This window comes from Strongylocentrotus purpuratus, unplaced genomic scaffold, assembly GCF_000002235.5.
Source record: "Strongylocentrotus purpuratus isolate Spur 01 unplaced genomic scaffold, Spur_5.0 spur5_scaffold_21, whole genome shotgun sequence".
Classification (NCBI taxonomy): Eukaryota; Metazoa; Echinodermata; class Echinoidea; order Camarodonta; family Strongylocentrotidae; genus Strongylocentrotus; species Strongylocentrotus purpuratus.
The window spans coordinates 22,675,278-22,695,242 of record NW_022145607.1 but is presented as its reverse complement, the minus strand read 5'-3'; the positions used below and the strand labels follow the sequence as shown (position 1 = coordinate 22,695,242).

Genomic DNA, 19,965 nt, shown 5'->3' with positions numbered 1-19,965 from the left:
GATCCAGGGGGGCCGAGCGGGCCTTGCCCCCCCCCCCCCCCCCCGCAAAAAAAAGGGGGGAGAGAGAAGGAAAAGAAGGGAAAGGGAGAGAGGAGAGAAAGGGAGAAAAAAAAGAGGAAGAAGAAAAGAAAAGAGGGAAGAAGGAGACCGGGGGGAAGGATTTGCCTCCCAGGCTGTTGCCTCCCCCCCCCCTCCCCCCCCCCCCCAATCAAAAAATAAAAGAGAAGGAAGGAAAGGGAAAGAAAAAAGAAAAAGAGGAGATAAAGGGAAGGACAAAAGAGGAAGAAGAAAACAAAAGAAGGGGGATATCAGTTGCAATTTTCCTGCCAACAAGGATCGGGGGAGGCAAAAGGCCCTAGCCTCACCCCCCCCCCCCCCCCCCGTCCCCGCTAAAAAAAAGAGAGAAGGAAGGAAAAGAGGAGAGCTAAAAGGGAACAAAAAGAGAAAGAAAAAAAGAAAAGGGAGAAAAGAAGCGGAGATCAGTTGCGGTTAATCCCGCCAACAATGTGTGGAGCGGGGTGGGGACCAAAATGACCTCCCCCCCCCCCCCCAGCAAACCTAAAAGAGAGATAAGAAAAGGAAGGGATATCAGTTGCAATTTTCCCGCCAACAAGGTGTAGATCGGGGGGGGGCACTGGCGTACTGATAGGGGAGGGGGGGGGGGCTTTGGAGAAATATAATTTAAACGTGGTTTATTTCTAATTCCATAACGGTGGTTTACAAATAATGCTGAAATGAAATAATTTTCCGAGATTTTTTCTCACTTTATGCGTTTGTTGGAAAATGACAAATTATTTACAGCCAGGCAAGAAAATGCTTCTTAAGATGCCTACACTTTCTTTGAAAAAGTATATTAAAGAGAAATAGAAAGAAAGAGAGCGAGAAAGAAAAAATAGTTAACTGCCAGTGTCACATTATAATGGGGTATCAAAATATGCTCCTCTGACCATGATTAAATGCCTAAAACCCCAAGGGCTCTGCCCCCTAGATTCCACCTAGGGCCCAAAGGCGGGCCCTTAGATGCTCATCTGACGGTCATTTAATGCCTAAAACCCCTTCTCCTTCAACAGATTCCACATTCCCATTCTCACAAGTGCCTTTTTTCATTTCGAGTGTCCCTTTTCAGGTGCAAGAAGTGCCATTTTCACCTCTGAAGGCTCTGATAATTGCCCTTTTTACTTTGACATAAGCACCTTTTCTTTTCTAATAACTGTCCTTTCCCCTTTTGATAAGTGCCTACTTTTCCTTTTCCATAACATGCACCATCGATTCAAGGCGACTAAGAGCCCCTTTTTCTTCAATTTTCTCCAAAGCTCGCTCGCATTTGTAGATGTTATAATTATGTTACTTATAAACGAACTTTTCAGTCTTTCTTCATTAGATTGTGCTTAATACTCATCAGGGTTTTTGTTGTTGTTTTCTTTATTTTTTTCGAAAATGAATATTCAGACCATCACACCCAACTGCAAAGTATTTTGATTAATTAAGCAGTCACTCTTATACCACGTCAAGAAAGAAACAAATATTGATATAATCCTTGGTAGTGTAACCACAATCACACAATCATGACGATGTTGGGGTATATACCAATGTCTACATATGGTGTAGGTTTTGTTGACGTTTCCCTGTGCAGGTGCCCTTTTTTGTTGGTGCCCCATCCCTATTTTTGAAGACGCCGCCCCTGCATTAGCCTACCTGGTGGTGATAAGATTTTGTTCTGACCCCCAAAAAGTTTTTGCTCATTACGCCACTGCCTACAGGGGTGGTTATCCGGGAGTGGTTCTCCAGGGGGTAGGTGCAGGGGCGTCGCTAGACCATTTTCAGTGGGGGGGGGTGTAGAGGTCAACGATTACCGACAAAACTAGCCACCAATTACCGACAAAATTAAATATCCCAATATCTACAAATTTAACCCTATAAACCCGGGGCCGAAGGCTAAATTGTTTTTCCTATGGACTATCTATAGTAATTCCGTATGCGCAAATTATCATTTTCCTCGACGACATAAATATACGAATTATTTCGTCAACTTAGTCAACATCAAAGCTATATATTTTAATGCAGGTGCGGAGCTAGGATCTTATTTTAGGGAGGGCGGTAGTGAGCAAGGGAAGCGCGCTCATTAGGGGGTGTCGGTGTTAGGCCTCCCGCACGAAGCGTGGAAGCTTAGACGTTTCCTTAAATTATGAGAAAAGGCAGACGATTCGGTGTTCTGTTCTCGACTCTTAATCCTTATCTGAATTCAGTTCTGCCCCGCGAAGCGCGGAAGTTTTGGCGTTTCATTAAATTATTAGAAAGTAGACGATTCGTTGAACCGTGCTCGACTCTTTATCCTTGTCTGAATTCAGTTTCTCCCCCTCCCGCGCAAAGCGCGGAAGCTTTGACGTATCATTAAAATTTTGAGAAAAAGCAGATGATTCGGTGTTGGCCTACTGTTCTCGACGCTTAATCCGTATCTGAATTCAGTTTTCCCCTCCCGCGCAAGTTTTTAAGTTTCATTAAATTATTAGAGAAAGTAGACGATTCGTTGAACCGTGCTCGAGTCTTAATTCTTGTCTAAATGAAATTTCCCCCTCCCGCGCAAAGCGCGGAAGTTTTGACGTTTCATTAAATTATTAGAGAAAGCAGACGATTCGTTGTACCGTTTTCGACTCTTAATCCTTGTCTATATTCAGTCCCCCCCCCCCTTCTGCGCGAATCGCGAAAGCTTAGACTTTTTCTCAAATTATTAGAGAAAGAAAGCGATTCGTTGTACCGTTCTCGACTCTTCTAAATGAAGTTTCCCCACCCGCGCAAAGCGCGGAAATTTTGGCGTTTCATCAAAATATAGAGAAAGGAAGACGATTCGTCGTACCGTTGTCGACTCTTAATCCTTGTTTGAATTAGTATCCCCGAAAATGTTTAACCTCTGATTTCTTTAGCTGATATTATAGGAAAGTAAAACTTCGAGAAAATACAAGTATTGTAGTTGTAGTCACTCTCGAAGTCGTCACAGCAGATAAAAAGTCACAGTTCGTAGGTGAAAAAACTTGTCGGCCGAACGACAATATACATCTCACCGCAAGAATACCGACACAGCTGACCCGACACAGCAACATATTTACCCATGTCTTTCTTGCTTCCTTGACGAGACGACTCCACCCACAACCCCCCCCCCCCTTTCTTTTACTCCCACTCCTCGTTTTTTATGGCTCTTACCTCCCCCTCTCTCTCCTCTCTTCACCCCCCCCCCCGTTTATTTTGTTTCCCTTTTCTCTTTTTTGTCTTCCTTTTTTTTTCCTCCTTTTCTTTCTTTCTCTTTCTTTCCTTTCTCTTTTCTTTTCTTTCTTTTCCTTTCTTTCTTTTCTTTTCCTTTTCTTTTTTCTTTTCTTTCCCTTTCCCACTCTTTTTTCCCTCCCCCTTCTCTCTTTTTTCCCGACGGCAGCGCAATTTTACCGACAATATCCTGACAGGTGGAGGGTGTCGCACCCCCACATCCCCCCCCCCCCTTTGGCGACGCCCATGGGTAGGTGTCCTAGAACCGCGTGTAGTGGGAGTGTGTGTTTGTGTTTGTGAAAGACACAGAGAGGGGGAAAGAAGGAGCATGGAGTGGGGAGAAGGGATGCTTTCGAAATTCCTGGTAGTAAGAATCCACGGCGAAGCCATACAAAAAATCCAAAGGCAGACAATTTACGCTAGTCCGAGAATAATGACACAAGGGGCGGTTTCAGCTACACTCTTCCATCTTAATCAATTTATCATCATGACTAGTTTCCAGGATCATGTTTGGCCAGACAAAAGAACATCTTCAATCTATTTTTTTTAATCAGATAGGAAGGGGATAGCGATTATTAAACAAGTCTTTAAGAACAACAACAATGAGCTTAACAATAGTGATAATAATGATAATGATAGTGATAATAATAACAACGATAATAATAATAATAATAATGATAATTATAAGAACAAAAACAAGAATAATTTCTGCGGGAAACGCGTGCTCCTCCCCGTTGCACCCCCCCCCCCCCCCACACACACTTCCGCAATCGGTTTTCACAATTGAAGCAATCATTTAATTCATTCATTTAAAGGTAAAGACCAGTAATGGTCATGCGATTGCATTGTGAAAGAAACGTTGTGGAATCGATCAGAAAAGGTTGATCATCTAGCATCTAGCATCTGCAAGGTTCTGGAATCATCAAAATGATAAGAAATTTGGCCCATTCTTCGTAAAGTTACAAGCACTATACACAGAAAGATGTATATGGGACTACCCTATCTCTCTCACACGACCATGAGAGAGATAAATTTACCAAATATATGAATTAGTAGGCGGTTTCCCGGCAAATTTTTTATCATCATGTATTAGTCAAAACATATTCTTTCACATGATTGGTAATGAGAGCTTCCATTTCATTTTTTGAAATTGGGGCGTTACCAATACTGGTCTTTACCTTTAACAAGAAATTAATTTATTCATGTACACACTGACCAGGAAGGAAACAGTAAACACCCTGACAGAAATGGCAGAGGTTAAACTCAGCAAATGTCATATTCCGTGAACTGACTTGAGTGTGCAGATAGCAGAAGCTACAAGTCAGTGATTTGAGTCGGGTGTGCTTTCATTTTCCACGTTTACCAATTCCACGTATTCCAAGTGGTGTGTAATTTCCTCGGTATCCAGAAAGTAAAGGTACGGTACACTTTAAAGATATTTGTCACTTCTTTTTTAATAATTTTTATCATCTGAAGTAAAAAGAGAAATACAAAAAGAAGGAAAAACCGCAATATCGTTGCTTTAGGTGGAGCACATTCTTAGTCTTTCGTATTAAATATGTACCACTTGCTCCCAGTGACAGGCTTATTCAGATGGGCCAGTAAGCTGACCTACCTGGGCCTATCGGGATCAAACTTGAAATCCCTTCCCAACGACACCCTAATATGGAATCAACACATAGACTACCTGGATTTAAATTCCAACCACCTCACTTTCATCAATATTAGCACTTGTGGCTCAGTAAGATATGCTGGCTTCTTTAGAAATCACATTGAACAGCTCACAAAGGAAACTTTCACCTATGCGTGTCAAACTGATTATCTGAACCTTGGTGCAAACCCAATCAAGTTGATTGATCCCATTGCAATTGCTGCACTACATACCCGCTCACTTGTGCTAGGTGGCGGAGGCCACTTTTGGACACCCGAGATGCTGAGAAACCTCACAACCGGAATCTCTCGTTCGCAGATCAAGAGGCTTAAAGTCTCTGCTGTTGATTTAAGTCCTTTCCCTCAAGATTTCTTTACTCCATTGCGAGATTATTCCTTCACTCTTCTTGATTTAACCTTTTATAATGTGAATGCCCTCTATCCATTCGTCTTCTCGAATCTGACGCTGCTCGATCAACTTAATCTCACTATTAACGAAATAGCTACAATCGAACCGAACTTTTTTGACGGCATGCAGGCGTTGAAAGTGTTGAAATTAGATCAAAATGTGGTAAGGAGTATAAATACTGGTAATCATAATTGGACAATCAACCTCACTGAGTTGTATTTATTAGGGAATTCATTGACATATATTTCGAAATTTGCATTCCTTGGTTTGCAAAATTTAACCCTTTTAGACTTAAGCTCTAACAAACGACTTAATCAGATTTATTTGACATCCTTTACAGGACTAAATAGCATTCACACCATTGATTTGTCAAGATGCAGTATCGTAAGTTTGGTGTTGTACAGTCCGATTTTAAAGTCGCTGCGTATGGAAGAAAACAAAAACGGTAAGATAGGTATAGGTCCTTTTCACCCTGGGGGATCCTTCAAATACTCATCGAATCTTGTTTATTTGGATATACAAGAGTCACAAGTTTCGTCATCTGATCTGTGGGATACAAACACAAATGTTTCTCTTTTCGAAGGACTGTTCAATCTTACGACATTGGATTTGAGTAAGAATCCGAAAATTGGCCAACTCCGCCTGGGTAATGGAATCTTCCATCACCTCTCTGCTCTACAGGAGCTCAGTTTAGATGCCTGCGCTATTTCAAACCTTCACCCTCTTGTGTTTACAGGTTTGGAATCACTCCAGAAGCTGAAACTATCAGGTAATAACCTTAAACAGATTCGTTTTGGTATACTCACAGGGTTAGGGCAAATACGAAGCATTAAACTTGATGGAAACATTCTAGGACACCTTGATGAAGGAACGTTCTTGAACAACTCAAGGCTTACAAGCCTTTCATTGGCAAACAACAAGCTAACGGTTCTAAACGAGAGCACATTTAGACCAATCTATTCTTCTCTTTCACTAATAGATCTTTCAAAGAACCCACTTTTTTGTACATGTGATCTCGAGTGGCTTCTAGATTGGCTGAATCAGAATAGAACAGTACGCCTTGCCAATGAGAATCAGACTCTCTGTGCACCATCATCATTGGCTTCTCTCCGTGAGAAACCTTTACTTCATTTTAATCCCTCTGAACTATGTCGGTTCAACTATGCCATCTTCAGTTTAATTCCAATTGTCATCGTATCATTGGTTGTGTTCCTCGTGCTCGTCTATTACAAGCGATGGAAGCTAAAGTACAAACTCTTCCTCCTAAAATTGGCGGTCATTGGGTACAGGGAGAGGCTAGACGCGCGCAACCATAACGACTATGAGTTCGACGTAAATATCATCTCCTATGACGACGACGAAGAATGGATTCGCGAAAATCTGAGACCAACTCTGGAAGACCAGCTACCGCAGTTTCAAAGGAACATCTTTGGTGACGCAGACCTCATACCGGGTATGTACTACTTGGATGCCGTTGACTACGTAGTGAGCCGGAGTTACAAGACCATCATTCTACTCAGCAGAGCCGCCGTGCGTGATCGCTGGTTCATGCTCAAGTTTCGTACGGCCATGGATCACGTGAGTGATACCCAGACCGAATTTGTAGTCGTTGTCTTCCTCGAAGACATCCCAGATGATGAGATACCTTTCTTGGCGAGGTTGTTCCTCAGTGACGGCAGACCTTACCTCCACTGGACAGAGGATGTGAGAGGTCAAGAATATTTCTGGAAGGAATTGGCAAAGAATCTGACCATCAACCTAAGGACCGATGATCTGATCCCAAATGAATAGAACCAGTATAACAACACTTAAGGTAGCTTAAATCCCGGTTCGAATCCCAGTGGGGATATTTTTTTCAACCTTTACGAATATTTCAAAATGGAGGCCAGCAATTGGGGTGCTAAAGCTACTCAACCATGATTACTCCCTCATTTTCTTTCGAAATATGTATATACATTGTATATTCCAAATCAACTTGTTTATTCGAGGTTTTGGGGGGAAAGTCTATCCTGTTAACCCACAAATAACCAAAATTACTTCTCTTGAATGTATAATATCAAAACAAATTGAGTAAGGAACGGCCTTTTTTCTTTTTCCTTGGCCTCAAAAAGGGTTAGTTTTTGGGGGGTTTGGGAAGAAGTTCACATTATCAAGATAAGAATAATTTAGAAACTGCTCTCTTTAATCAACATTTCATTAGTACTTTGTTCCTTTTTTTAAACTTTTCATACAATAAATCCTTAATGATATTTTCTTCTTTTTTTCTTTCAAGAAGCCATCATAGTAAAAGAAGTGCCTATCATAAACTGCGCAGTAATTTAGGACTAGATCAAATGTATTCTTCAAAACTCTTTGTACCCTGGTCGATACCGGAGCTAAGGTCCGGCTAATAATTTCAAGCTTAAAAAGCATCATAGAAAAGTGAATAGTAGCATTATCGTAGGAAGCAGCAGCAGTAGAAGAATCATCATTATTATCAATTTCACAGATAACAGCTGTAAAAATAAAGATATCAACTTTTGTCTGTATATTATCATATTTTGTCTTTACATTTTCATGTAGAATAATGAATCACATGCCATATTAGTTGATACAAAAGATTATGATAACACAAAATGTTATTTGTTGATTGATTGCAGTTGTGAGTCGGTCAAAGGAGGTGCACTACGTCTTATTTCTTGTTTGTTTGATCTTATGTTAGATCCTATGTTTGACCTTATGTATGTTTGATCCCATTGTTATTTTTATTATATATGCATGATTTATTGAATAAAGAACAGATTATGATTTGTGTGTTTATTATAAGTTTTGATTAATAATTATAGTCAGACAATGGTGCGCTTAGAGACACCCTTATTAAGGCCCTAATAAATGTTGTGTATTATTATTTTTATCATTGATTACTATGTGTTATATTTGTCAATGCTGATTACATTTTTTGTAAGAACTCTATAACTGTCGATTATAATTTGTATCTATCTATTTTTGTCAAAGCAAATTGCAATTTTTGTATGCACTCTATCATTGTAAAATCATCGCACAATTCGGCCATGTCGCAATGTTTTGTTGTTGTTAATCTATCAATAAACCATTTATCTTCACCATACCACTACTTTTATTTTATCATTACTGTTATTAATATCATTATTATATAAAACGAGTGTTAAGCACAAACCATCATCTTCTGGAGCCAAAAGTGCATACATAGTTAATACCCTCCTGGCTCTTAAGAGATGATAAGTTATCTATGGAATGAATCCATTTTCTTCTGGAGAAATCGTGTCTTTACAGTATTTCAAGATTAATCAGTCAACAAGAAAAATGCATACCTTACAGTTTGGATTACTTCCTCAAAAGGTGAATTTTCCATGTAAGATATTGTTTGCTGTGTGTGTGGTGTAGAATTCACAGATAAGGTCATATTTATGTTGATGCATCACAAAAACAATGATATATAGGGAATTCCGAAAAGAGAGTCGAGCATCATGGCTAAATGAGAGTATAGGATGACCTTACAATTTAGATTACTTCCTCAAAAAGGTGAATATTCCATGATGTAAGATATTCTTTGATGTGTGTGTGGTGTAGAATTCACAGATATGGTAATATTTATGTTGATAAATCACAAAACAATGATATATAGGGAATTCCAAAAACAGAGTCGGGCATTGATCATGGCTTAATGCCGAGTACTTGTAATGTCGGCAGTGCCCCCCCCCCCACTCGTTTAAGCACCCGAAAAGTGCGCCTTTTCACATACTTTAGGTAAAGTGCCCCTATTAATTTGTAAAAATGCCCCTTCCCCTTTTCACCTCTGATAAGTGCCCCTTTTAATTTGACATGTGCCTCTTTTCCGTCGACAAGTTCCCATTTTCCTTTGCAATAAGTGTCCATTTTCCATTCTCATAAGTGTTTTTTTAAAATCTCTAGTAAGTGCCCCTTTTCAGGTTCGAGAAGTGCCCCTTTTTACTTTTGATCAGGGCCTCCTCCACCTCTGATAAATTGCCCTATTCAAATCTGAGAGGTGCCTCTTTTACTTTGACAAGTGCCCCTTTTCCATTGTAAGAAGTGCCCCTTCTCTTTTTAATATTTACCCCCATTTTTAACTCGGATAAGCGCACCTTGTAAGTTGTATTTTTACATGTTCCCCTTTTCCATTCTACTAAGTGCTCCTTTTCCTTATGATAAGTGCCCCCATTAATTAAAAAAGAGCCCCTTTTTATCTCTGGAAAATGACCCTTCTCAGGCACGAGTAGTCACTCCTTTTCACTTCAGAAAAGTGCCCCCTTTACCTCCGATAAATGTCCCTTTAAAATCTGATCGGTGAACATTTTCTTTCAACTAATGCACATTGTCCTTTATTATAAGTGCCCTTTATTATAAGTGCCCCTTGTAATATCTTGTCATTGCCCCTTTTCAGGTGCGATAAGTGCCTCTTTTCACCTCTGATAATTTCCCTCTGAAAGGTATAGACCAGTTTTGGAAAAGCCCCCCTCTCAAAAAATGAAGTGGAAGCTCTTATTACCAATCATGTCAAAGAATATTTTATGACTTATACATGATGATACAAATTATTAGCGGGAAACAGCCTACTGATTGATATATTTGGTAAATTATCATATTGATCCGGACTGGATAGATATCGTGTACCGGTAGTCCCATATACATCTTTCTGTGTACAGTGCTTGTAACTTACCAAGACTGGGCCAAATTTCATATCATTTTGATGAATTTAGAACCTTGCAGTACACACCAATACTTATATGCTTAGATGATCAACCTTTTCTAATCGATTCCACAACGTTTCTTTCACAATGCAATTGCAAGACCAGAACTGGTCTTTACCTTTAAACTCCTAGAAATAGTGACGTCAGCAGAACTTAAGCTATGCCTTCTATGGTGACACTCCCTTCCTCCACTTTTTCTTTTCTTTAGCATTCTCCTCATTTAGACTATCCTTACTGCTTTCTTTCTTCGTCATATCTTTCCATGAACTCCGCTGTCTTCCTTTTCCTCATATGTCATTCACTACCAGATCTCATGCTCCTTTCACAGATTCATCATCTTCCCCAGATTGAAATTTTGATGATCAAGGAGTTCTACATGAATTCTACCAAGCGTCTTTATCATTGTACCAAGTTGTATTTTATTTTCTAGTTTTCAAACTCAGAAAAGTTACTGGCTCAAACATTGACAATTTACAAATAAATGTATACACAAAATTAAATTTTCTGTAAAATCTCCCATTTATAAATTTAAATAAATGACTATACTAATTATTCTAAGAATTTAATAAACAGGTGCCATAGAGGTAATAACATGATACTGTATTAAGCGCAGTAGAATATATTACTTTATTCATATAGGATCTGGTCTTTATAAAAGTTCATATCATTATTATTATTATTAAATAACAAAGCCCCAAAATTATACATGCATGGGTCCAATCCTTGTGACAATGAATAGTATTTTTAATACCTTGATACTTCAAATTTTGTTACCCTTTTTTCCCATTGTGACACAGAATTTAGAAGGGCACTAATTAAGTCAGCTCCCCGCAAAAAGGCCGTAATGGTCAAGTATTGTCAATAGGATTTACGAACCTTTTGCGGGTAGCCGACGTCTTACCGTTCTCCATACCACGCCTATCAAGGGCAGTGATGTTTGGTAGTTTGTTCCAAATTTACTTATAAAGCACTTACAATCAAGACATCCAGTGAGTTGTATTTACTTACATGAAATAAGGTATTTGTCAGTCCTATTACCTGAACGGTTTCACAAGACTCTCATCAGGGACTTTTAGATTTGCACGTCGACATAGTGGACTGCTACGTGTGACGTCCTTTTAAGGCACTGTGATGTCCATTTAAGGAATTGCCAGTTCCTTTAAATCTAACATTCCCTATTAATACTGATCTATAAAAGCATACCTGATAAATCATTCTTTAATATATTACAAATTATTGCTACTAATCACAGTTTCAAAAATGCAAATCCGGCTAAAAAAATGCTCAGTCTTTCACACACATAAGTGATCATTCCATGTCTTCAATCACACATCATCATCAAAGCATCACACCATGCACAAAATTTCCCTGACTGGAATTAGTAGTTGATTTGGACTTTGGTATTGTTCTGGCATTACTTGGCTCATTTTCCTTCTCTCTCTAAATCCCTCTTGAGCTTGGCAAGGGCGGCAAGTCTTGTATCTCGCCACTGGCGGCGCTCTTCGAGCTTGTCCAGAGGGATCTTTGCATCCATCTCCTTGATGATCTGCTCAAGGCCGCTCCCCGTGAACGTTGGCGTCGGACCGAAGTTACCGAGAACGTGCTCAATGCTCTGGGTGTATCGCTCCATGTAGCTCTGCATGCCTGGAAAGAAAACAAATATAAAAACAACCCTTGATACATTGTATAACCTACTAAAGAACCAGACACTTTTGTGAATTATAAAAAACAGATTGTCAATAAGATGGATGCAATAGAAGGCTCATGTTATTATCACAGTGATGGAATATGGAACAGAAACTTAGAATGTGAAGACAGTAGAAGGAGGTTTCTTGAAGAGAACAGAAAGAGCCATGATACGGAGAATGTGTGGTGTGAAACTGTCCAGCAGAAAGAACACAAGGGAGCTCATGGAAAGGTTCGGTCTGGAAGAAACTGTGGTGGAAGTGGTAAAGAGAAGTGAACTGAGATGAATGGGTCATGTGTTGAGAAGGGAAGATGATGAATCTGTGAAAGGATCATGAGATCTGGTAGTGAATGGCATATGAGGGAGAGGAAGACAGCGGAGTTCATGGTAAAATATGGTGAAGAAAGGAAGCAGTAAGGTCAGTTTAAATGAGAAGAATGCTCAAGAAAAGGAGATATGAAGAACACAGCCAGCTGCAAGAATGAATGTGAATTGCAGAACTTCTTGATCATTGACATTCCGATCTGGGGAAGATGATAAATCTGTGAAAGGAGCATGAGATCTGGTAGTGAATGGCATATGAGGGAAAGGAAGACAGCGGAGTTCATGGCAAGATATGGTGAAGAAAGAAAGCAGTAAGGTTAGTCTAAATGAGGAGAATGCTCAAGACAAGAAGAAGTGGAGGAAGGGAGTGAGTGTCATCATAGAAGGCATAGCTTATGTTCTGCTGACATAACTGTAATTTCAAGAAGTTTAAAGGTAATATAAAGTTTTGGTATGGGGTCATGAATTTGGTTTAAGTAAACAAACTGGAAGCATATGCAATCCTACAATATGCAGTGATCGTTGTCGGTTGAAACTGAGTCTAAAGTTATGAAATTGTAAATAATAAACTCTTTATGTTGTATAGCTCCATCTCAAGGTCAAGATATTAATTACCATAAGCTATAAAAAAAAAAAAGTTTCTTGATTAAAAATCGACCAATTTGCTATTTCCGTTTGGAATTATATATCACAACTACATATTTTGAGATTTTCATGGCCGCTGCTACCATTGTACGGCCGTGGGCGCTATTTGAAATTTATCCAAATTTACAGGGAGCACCGGTAAATTGATATATGCCATTTTTCTCGAAAGCAGAAGTGTTTTAGGGGATACATTTTCTCGTGCTTATAATACATCCACAGGGGCATCCAAATTTATCAAAATTGTAAAGAATCACTATCCACCCAATTTTCAAAATTTCCCAAAACTTTGTATTACCCCGTAAATATCCGTGTATAAGGCGCACCTGTGTATAAGGCGCACCCCTATTTTGGGGTAAAAAATAAATAAAAAAATTGGTTGTTTGTTTGGTTTTGTTGCCGAAAACCCACGCGGGGAAGGACCTTCATTTAACATCGAAGTGCAGTTGAAGGCGCTGATTTGTGCTTGTGAACTTGTCACAAATAATAATAACAATGTCGTTTTTAGAAGAATGTGTAAGATCATTAATGTAAATTAAAAACAATAGAGTACCTAGGATAGAACCTTGTGAACACCATTTGTTATAAAAAACAAAATTTGAGGAATTATTATTATAAACTACATATTGAGATCTATTAGAAAGATTACTTTCAAACCAAGATGACAGACAAATTTGAGTGTTGTTGTAGTTTCCGAGTGGTGAGTCAACACACTGATTACTGAGCTGGGAGAATTTGCCAGGCATAGCGCCATAAATCGAAACTAAAAAAAAAAAAAAATGGTTAACACTTACCCTCTGCATTGAGATGCATGACTTCTAAAGATCCTAGGAAGGCATATCTGAGGCCTAGTCCTGCTGACATCACTTTGTCCACATCATCGGCTGAGAGTACACCTCCCTGACAACAACAAAATGTCAAAAGCAGGAATTTCAATATACAGTAGGCTTGCGGGTGCACCATGTGAGAGAGAGGGAGGATTGAGAAGTCCTGAAAAGGACTCTCGGTAATCTTTCTTGAGGGTGTGTAGTCCTGAAAAGGACTGTTGGTGTAGTCTTGAAAAAGACTGTTGGTTATCTTTCTTAGCTTATAGTTTTGAGGAGAACTACAGCGTTCCAAGAGGATGAGTGGTGGGAGTGGCTCGATGTTTCGAACAGGTTGACTATTCGTCGTCAGGAGTGAATTTCAATGTTACTGCATGGCCCTTTATATCAAAAGATCAAGTTTTAATGAGGAAATCAGTCCTTGAGAGGCATAAGGGCATTACGTATGTGCCAAAGTTATGAGTTAACATGAATGACTACCCTACTTACATTACAAAATTAAATTAATCTATGGTACTGATATAATTCTAGTAAAAGATTTAAAGACCCACATATATGAAAAACATAGATGAGGTATAAATGAAAAAAATAATCCTTCATTAATATAAATAAATCTTTAAGCTTACAAAGTAATCTACCAGGAAATCTTCCTTGACTCAATAATGATATCAAATTATTCTATATTGAAATTTAAATACTTTCTGCAAGTCTTACAACATAAGGATGTGGATTAAATTTTGAATTCATAATGCCCTTCGTACTAGCCCTACTTTCAGTTGTTGTTTTTGTGCTGTAAAATGCTTTAATCAGTAATACACATTGGGATAAAGGCTTTCGTTGCATGAGGTATGTTCTGCCTAAAATAACATTACAAGCTCAAATACCAATCCCACCGCTGCCAACATATAGCAGAGGGCATTTCAACCATGACAGTTACCCGAGGTACCAACTATAGTACCAACCATCATAATGGTCCTAGTCAGGACTGTCAATCACATTCTGGTCAATCCAAGGGGCGGGGTGATTTCCATCAGGGGTTCATGGTAGGGTGGGTTGATCTGTAGAGATTACATAACAAAATCTAAATGCCAATCATACAGCTGCCCCCCATGATATGACAGATGGCATTTCAACCTTGGTTGGTACGGATGTGCAAACCTTGGTACCAACCTTGGTACCAACCATGCTACCAACCATTACATATGATATATATTCAGAAAATTACCTAATTCAACCAGTTTACTTTTATTTCTTAAGTTACGTAAAGCACACGAACAAAAAACCCATCAACTCTAAATGGGGGAATGGAAAATGTATTAGCTGACTATAAATCATTACTGTATAAATAATTCGAATTTATATCATCATCTATAAAAACGATTTTGAGAAAGTACACATTCAGTGTTGTACAATGTATTAGGGGTCAACCTGCTCAAATATTGGATACGAATACGAAGTTTGGATGAAAATGGCCTTGTCTATAAATCCTTTAAAGAAAACAAAAATTTCGTAAATAACGAACAAAACTGTTGGTTAACGTCAATTTGGGATATCTTTATTTTACTAAATATTTATAATAATAGAAATGAGACCTTATTGGACCCTAAAAATTTACCAATTTCTCAAAAAGATTTTGTCGAGCTATGTAAACTTTGTTTGGAAAGAAGAATCGATGAACAATTAAAACTGGATTTTATTAATGATAGGGATACCCGTAAAGGAAATAAAGTCAGAACCTTCAGACAATTTAAAACTACAATCAAGCAAGAAAAGTTTTTATCTCATATACCAAACATAAATTTAAGAAAAAATATCACCAAACTACGATTGAGCGCAAACAACTTGCTTATAGAAACGGGAAGATAAAAAAAAGACCAGAAAACGCCCCCGAATCTACGATCTTGTAGGAGATGAATGCCATATAATTATGAAATGTGAAAAATATATAGATTCATTCACGAGTAGAATTTATTGAAAAAAATAGCAATTTTGAAGAAAAATTGAGTCACTTAGAATGTCCGAAAAAATCATATCTATGAAGAAATTAGACAATAAAGATGTAATAGATATTTGTTCTTCGTTCACCAAAAACATAACTGCAGTGAGGGGTAACTTTTGGATACTATATAATTACTAATTAAAAATTTACAATCTTATGTTTTGGGTTTAGGTTTACAGTAGGTTGCAGATATTATGTATAAGTACTACTGCGTCGTTTATTGTAGGCATTTCATATACCTCATTTAACCATTTTGTATAGCATGAGTTATAATGTATTTAGAAAATTGTTATAATTAGGTTTTATGTATCTAAATCTTCGGATGTATTATGGTACATTATATTATTTACTTTATGCATTATTTTACGTCATGTTATAACAAGGACAAAAAAAAGTACTTCTGCTTTATATGATTTCAATTCTGTTTTGCTATATACACTGCATTGTAGATTTTACAAACAAAATATTGACTTGTTACATTAAATTGTACACAGATTTTGTCAAAATTTATTTCTCTCTCTTTCTCTGACATGATTATAAAATGCCTTAAACTGTTTTTTTGTTACCTTCATTCCCAATTTGTTGATGTTTTAATGATGATGGTTTACGTTTACAATAAAAGTGTAAAGCCAGGTGTGGTGGTATTTTGTGGTATAACAAAATTGAGATGTCAGTGAAAGTTTGAGCAATTCTGATTAAAAACTTAGAAAATAACACATTTTTCAAGTTGCGATTAATCAAACACAAATTGGCAACTCTGTGGCGTATCTCGCGAGGTCCTTTCCATTTGCTCCGTACTTAAAACACAAATCCGACATTTTGATTTTTTTTTTCTCCTGAAAATTTTAAATCGTACATGCACCCAAATGTAATTATTGCAAATATTTTTCTGTTCAACCCCTGCATGGTAAAATCCTATCCCGGTATCAATAACGAGGAAAATGAAAGTTTATGAAATGTGAATGGAAAGAGCAAATTGGAGAGGACCTCCCAAGATACGTTAGTGTTGCTCGTTTGTGATTGATTGATCGGACATTCAAAAGTTCTTAACTTTCTTTTTTTTAATCGAATTTGCTCAAACTTTTACTAACACGTTCCTCTCATTTTCTGCTTCTATTAAAACCAATTAATATCAGGGTGAACTTCCCTTTTAACGAGTCGTTCTAATGTTTGATGATGACAATATTGATATAGAAATGAACTTACGAAATATATAAAGTAGCAGATGAGTGAGGTTAAGCATTTATTTTCCGGGAACCCCTCCCCCCCCCCCCCCCCCCCCCTCCTGCAACACAAACCAAGATTATTGAAAAGTAAGCTCAGGTGTGTGTTTTCTCTTGGTTGGCCCACCTGAAGCAAACTCTGAATACGCCTCTGCGTGTGAAGATATGTGGGTGTGTCTCTGTGGTGGCTGTCGTTGTAGTGGGTGTGTGTGCGTGTGTGCGCGTATGCGTGTCTGTATGTAAAGTAGAGAGAGAGAGAGAGAAAGGGGGAGGGAAGACGAGAGGAGAGAAAGAAACAGATGAGAGAGGGATGGAGAGGAGTACGGAGTGCTAGTGAGAGGGAGCGAAGAAGAGAGAGAGAGAGAGAGAGAGAGTGGGGATCGTGGGTGGGGGGGGGGGAGGTGCACAGACAGAGGAGAGGATGAGTATAACGTAAACAAGAGGGTGGGGAGATATCAACGAGGAAAATGTGCACAATTGTCTATACACATACAAAGAACTTGTTGTATTTGAAACTGGTTGAATTTTTAACAGTACTTCACTTAGATATCAACTTTGATGTGCTATAATAATAATAGGCATTTCTATAGCGCCGTCTATCTAGAAATAATAACAATAACTATACAGAGTTATTGGCATATACATTCCTTTTTATCTTGACGTAGCATCATGCTAATGGAAAATGTAGCGGTTCTAATCATCTGTTCATGATGTTGAACAAACATAAAAGAAAATGTATTATTTTACACTCAACAGAACTAATTCTAGTATCAATCAAAAGTAAAATGTTAAGCTTAAGATTCGTGATTGAAACTAGAGTGAATGGTTATCAGATCAGAGGGTATGAAGATTTGGCTTACCTCGAAAGAGTGCGGTGCGGTGCAGTCTTTTTGATCATACTTACCTTGAAACGTCCAACACCTTTGAAACGCTGGATCTATCAACTGACAACACCACCGGCTATAGTGGTAGTGATGCCGAGCAGGACACTATCAGCAGCTCTTCCTCTTCCGCTGCTAGTTTTGGCCCACCGCAGCACACATCCTCACCCATGAAGTGCAGGAAGAAGGTATCCAAGCCAGAGCAACAACTTCGTAGCATGAACATTCTTAAAGTAAATTTCCAGAGTATAAGGAACAAGAAGGAGGAATTGGCTGTTCTTATAGATTCAACAAAATCCAGTTTCATCATTGAGACTGAAACCTGGCTCAACAGCTCAATTTCCACCTCAGAGATTGTCCAGCTCAACTACAGTGTAGTGCGAAAAGATCGCGTGGGTGGTCATGGTGGTGTCCTACTAGCAGTAAGAAGTGACTTGATATATCACACTTTGCAGAGTGAGTCAAAACAAAGTTTACACCTAGAAAATTGCTAATTGTTTGAAAAATTGTCGATGAACATTAAATTGTTATATGTCTTATGAAGAAGAGTTTTATCACAAATCATTTGGTACCATTTTTGTGAGGTATGTGTTCACGCTTGGATGAACAGGAGACATTGTTTGCGAGAGTGCAAAAATCGACTTACGCCAAACTTGCTTATGTGATGTTTGAATAAAACAATTGGGATTTGGATATTAATTCGGTCTTTGCAGATCCAAATAACATCTCTAACAAAATTAATCATGCCAACAATATCAAATATCGAATATCAAGTATCAACGAACATTTGTGCGTGTGTGTGTGGGTGTTTGTGACTTTGCCCTTTGCAAAAAACATATGCAATGCATTTCATTTGATACATTCAATTCATTCTCTCACCCCGCTAATCCCTACATAATATATACTGTAGGCATCACTTTGGCGCAAGTCGATTTTTGCACTCTCGCAAACAATGCCTCCTGTTCATTCAAACGTGAACACATACCACACAAAAATGGTACCAATTGATTTAGGATAAAACACTCTTTCATAAGATGTATAATAATTTACTTTTCATATATGATTTTAAAAATAATTAGCAATTTTCTAGGTGTAAACCTTTTTTTGACTCACACGGTATACATCAAATTGGCATTTGGAAAAGCCTAACGGTATCTTCATCCCAACAGCAACACGCATTACGATTGAACAACTCTCTGTCCAGAACAGAAAGGCAGTCTTGTGGATAGGTGACTTCAACCTACCAGACATTGATTGGGAAGACTTAAGTGTGAGTGGTCACAGTAACCCAGTTTCTATCAAGAGATTCATATACATCATGCAGAACTGCAACTTCCAACAGATGGTTACCTTTCCAACACGAGGAGATAATGTACTTGATCTCTTCTTAACCAACAGACTAACGCTGATCAACAAATGTTCTCTACTACCTGGTCTTGGTGATCATGACATCGTTGGTGTTGATTCAGATGTAACAACGAAAATGAGTAAGCCGGAGAAAAGTGGAGAAAAACAAAAACTTGTTGAGAATGTTTTTTTTTTTAAGGAATGCCGTCAGTTTCAGCGATTTACTGAAGAGAGCTCTGTGCATGAGATATGAAACTGTTCAAGATTGGCCTGCTAAACATGATGTACACTCACGTACCAGCGAAAATGGCATCCATTCGCTTTGTTCAGCCACAAGTCACAAGGTCTGTGAAACGGTTACCAAGGACGAAAAAGCTGGCCTTCAATCATTCTCGAGCAACTGGCAGACAGGAGGATTTTAACAGATATCGTCAGGTCAAGAAATCAATTCAAGCAGCTTGCAAACGAGCCTCCAAAGAATACATCAACAACATCATCAGCCCCGACTCCACGGCAAACCACAAACGATTCTGGAGTTTCATGAACAGTAGGATGGACGACAGTACCGGAGCAGCCCCACTAAAAGACATCTATGGGAAGACAGATTCAGACAGCATGGAGAAGGCCAACGTATACTAAATCACCAGTTTACATCAGTATTTAACTGGAATGAAGTCATGTCAGCCATGAAGGATAAAGGACCAAGTCCACTTCCAGACATGAATTAATTCCGGATCTAACCAGCTGATGTCTACAAACTGCGTTCTTCTCTCCACATACATAAAGCTACTGGACCAGACAAACTTCCTGTACAATTACTAAATGAGCTGTCATTAGAAATAACTCGAGTATTTTCTATGCTTGTTTAAGCTTCACTGAATCAAGGAGACGTTCCAGAGGACTAGACGAGGGCAGACGTAGTTCTCATCTTTAAGAAGGGAGAACAGAGCCGAGCAGTCAACTACAGGCCTGTGTCACTGACATCTATTGTCTGCAA

At 38.6% G+C, this 19,965-nt stretch overlaps 2 protein-coding genes across 2 annotated transcripts; one reads left to right on the top strand and one right to left on the bottom strand.

The window, feature by feature from the left end:
• The first annotated feature begins 4,813 nt into the window (after positions 1–4,813).
• Positions 4,814–7,105, top strand: LOC115927904 (insulin-like growth factor-binding protein complex acid labile subunit). The gene has a single exon (XM_030994241.1). It carries the CDS (start codon positions 4,814–4,816, stop codon positions 7,103–7,105), a length of 2,292 nt encoding a protein of 763 aa, XP_030850101.1.
• A 3,482-nt stretch (positions 7,106–10,587) lies between these two features.
• Positions 10,588–13,599, bottom strand: LOC115928295 (lambda-crystallin homolog). The gene is made up of 2 exons (XM_030995383.1): positions 13,489–13,599; positions 10,588–11,685 (listed from the first exon to the last, which is right to left on the bottom strand). The coding sequence occupies exons 1-2, from the start codon at positions 13,556–13,558 to the stop codon at positions 11,465–11,467; spliced, it is 291 nt and encodes a 96-aa protein (XP_030851243.1). The 5' UTR covers positions 13,559–13,599; the 3' UTR covers positions 10,588–11,464.
• Positions 13,600–19,965: the final 6,366 nt, after the last annotated feature.

Bases quoted from the DNA above. Each gene is read 5' to 3' on its own strand.
- LOC115927904 (XM_030994241.1), top strand. From the start codon at position 4,814: ATGTACCACTTGCTCCCAGTGACAGGCTTATTCAGATGGGCCAGTAAG.
- LOC115928295 (XM_030995383.1), bottom strand. From the start codon at position 13,558: ATGTCAGCAGGACTAGGCCTCAGATATGCCTTCCTAGGATCTTTAGAA. The intron at 11,686-13,488 runs GTAAGTGTTAAC...TTTTCTTTCCAG, and splicing joins CATGCATCTCAATGCAGAGG to GCATGCAGAGCTACATGGAG.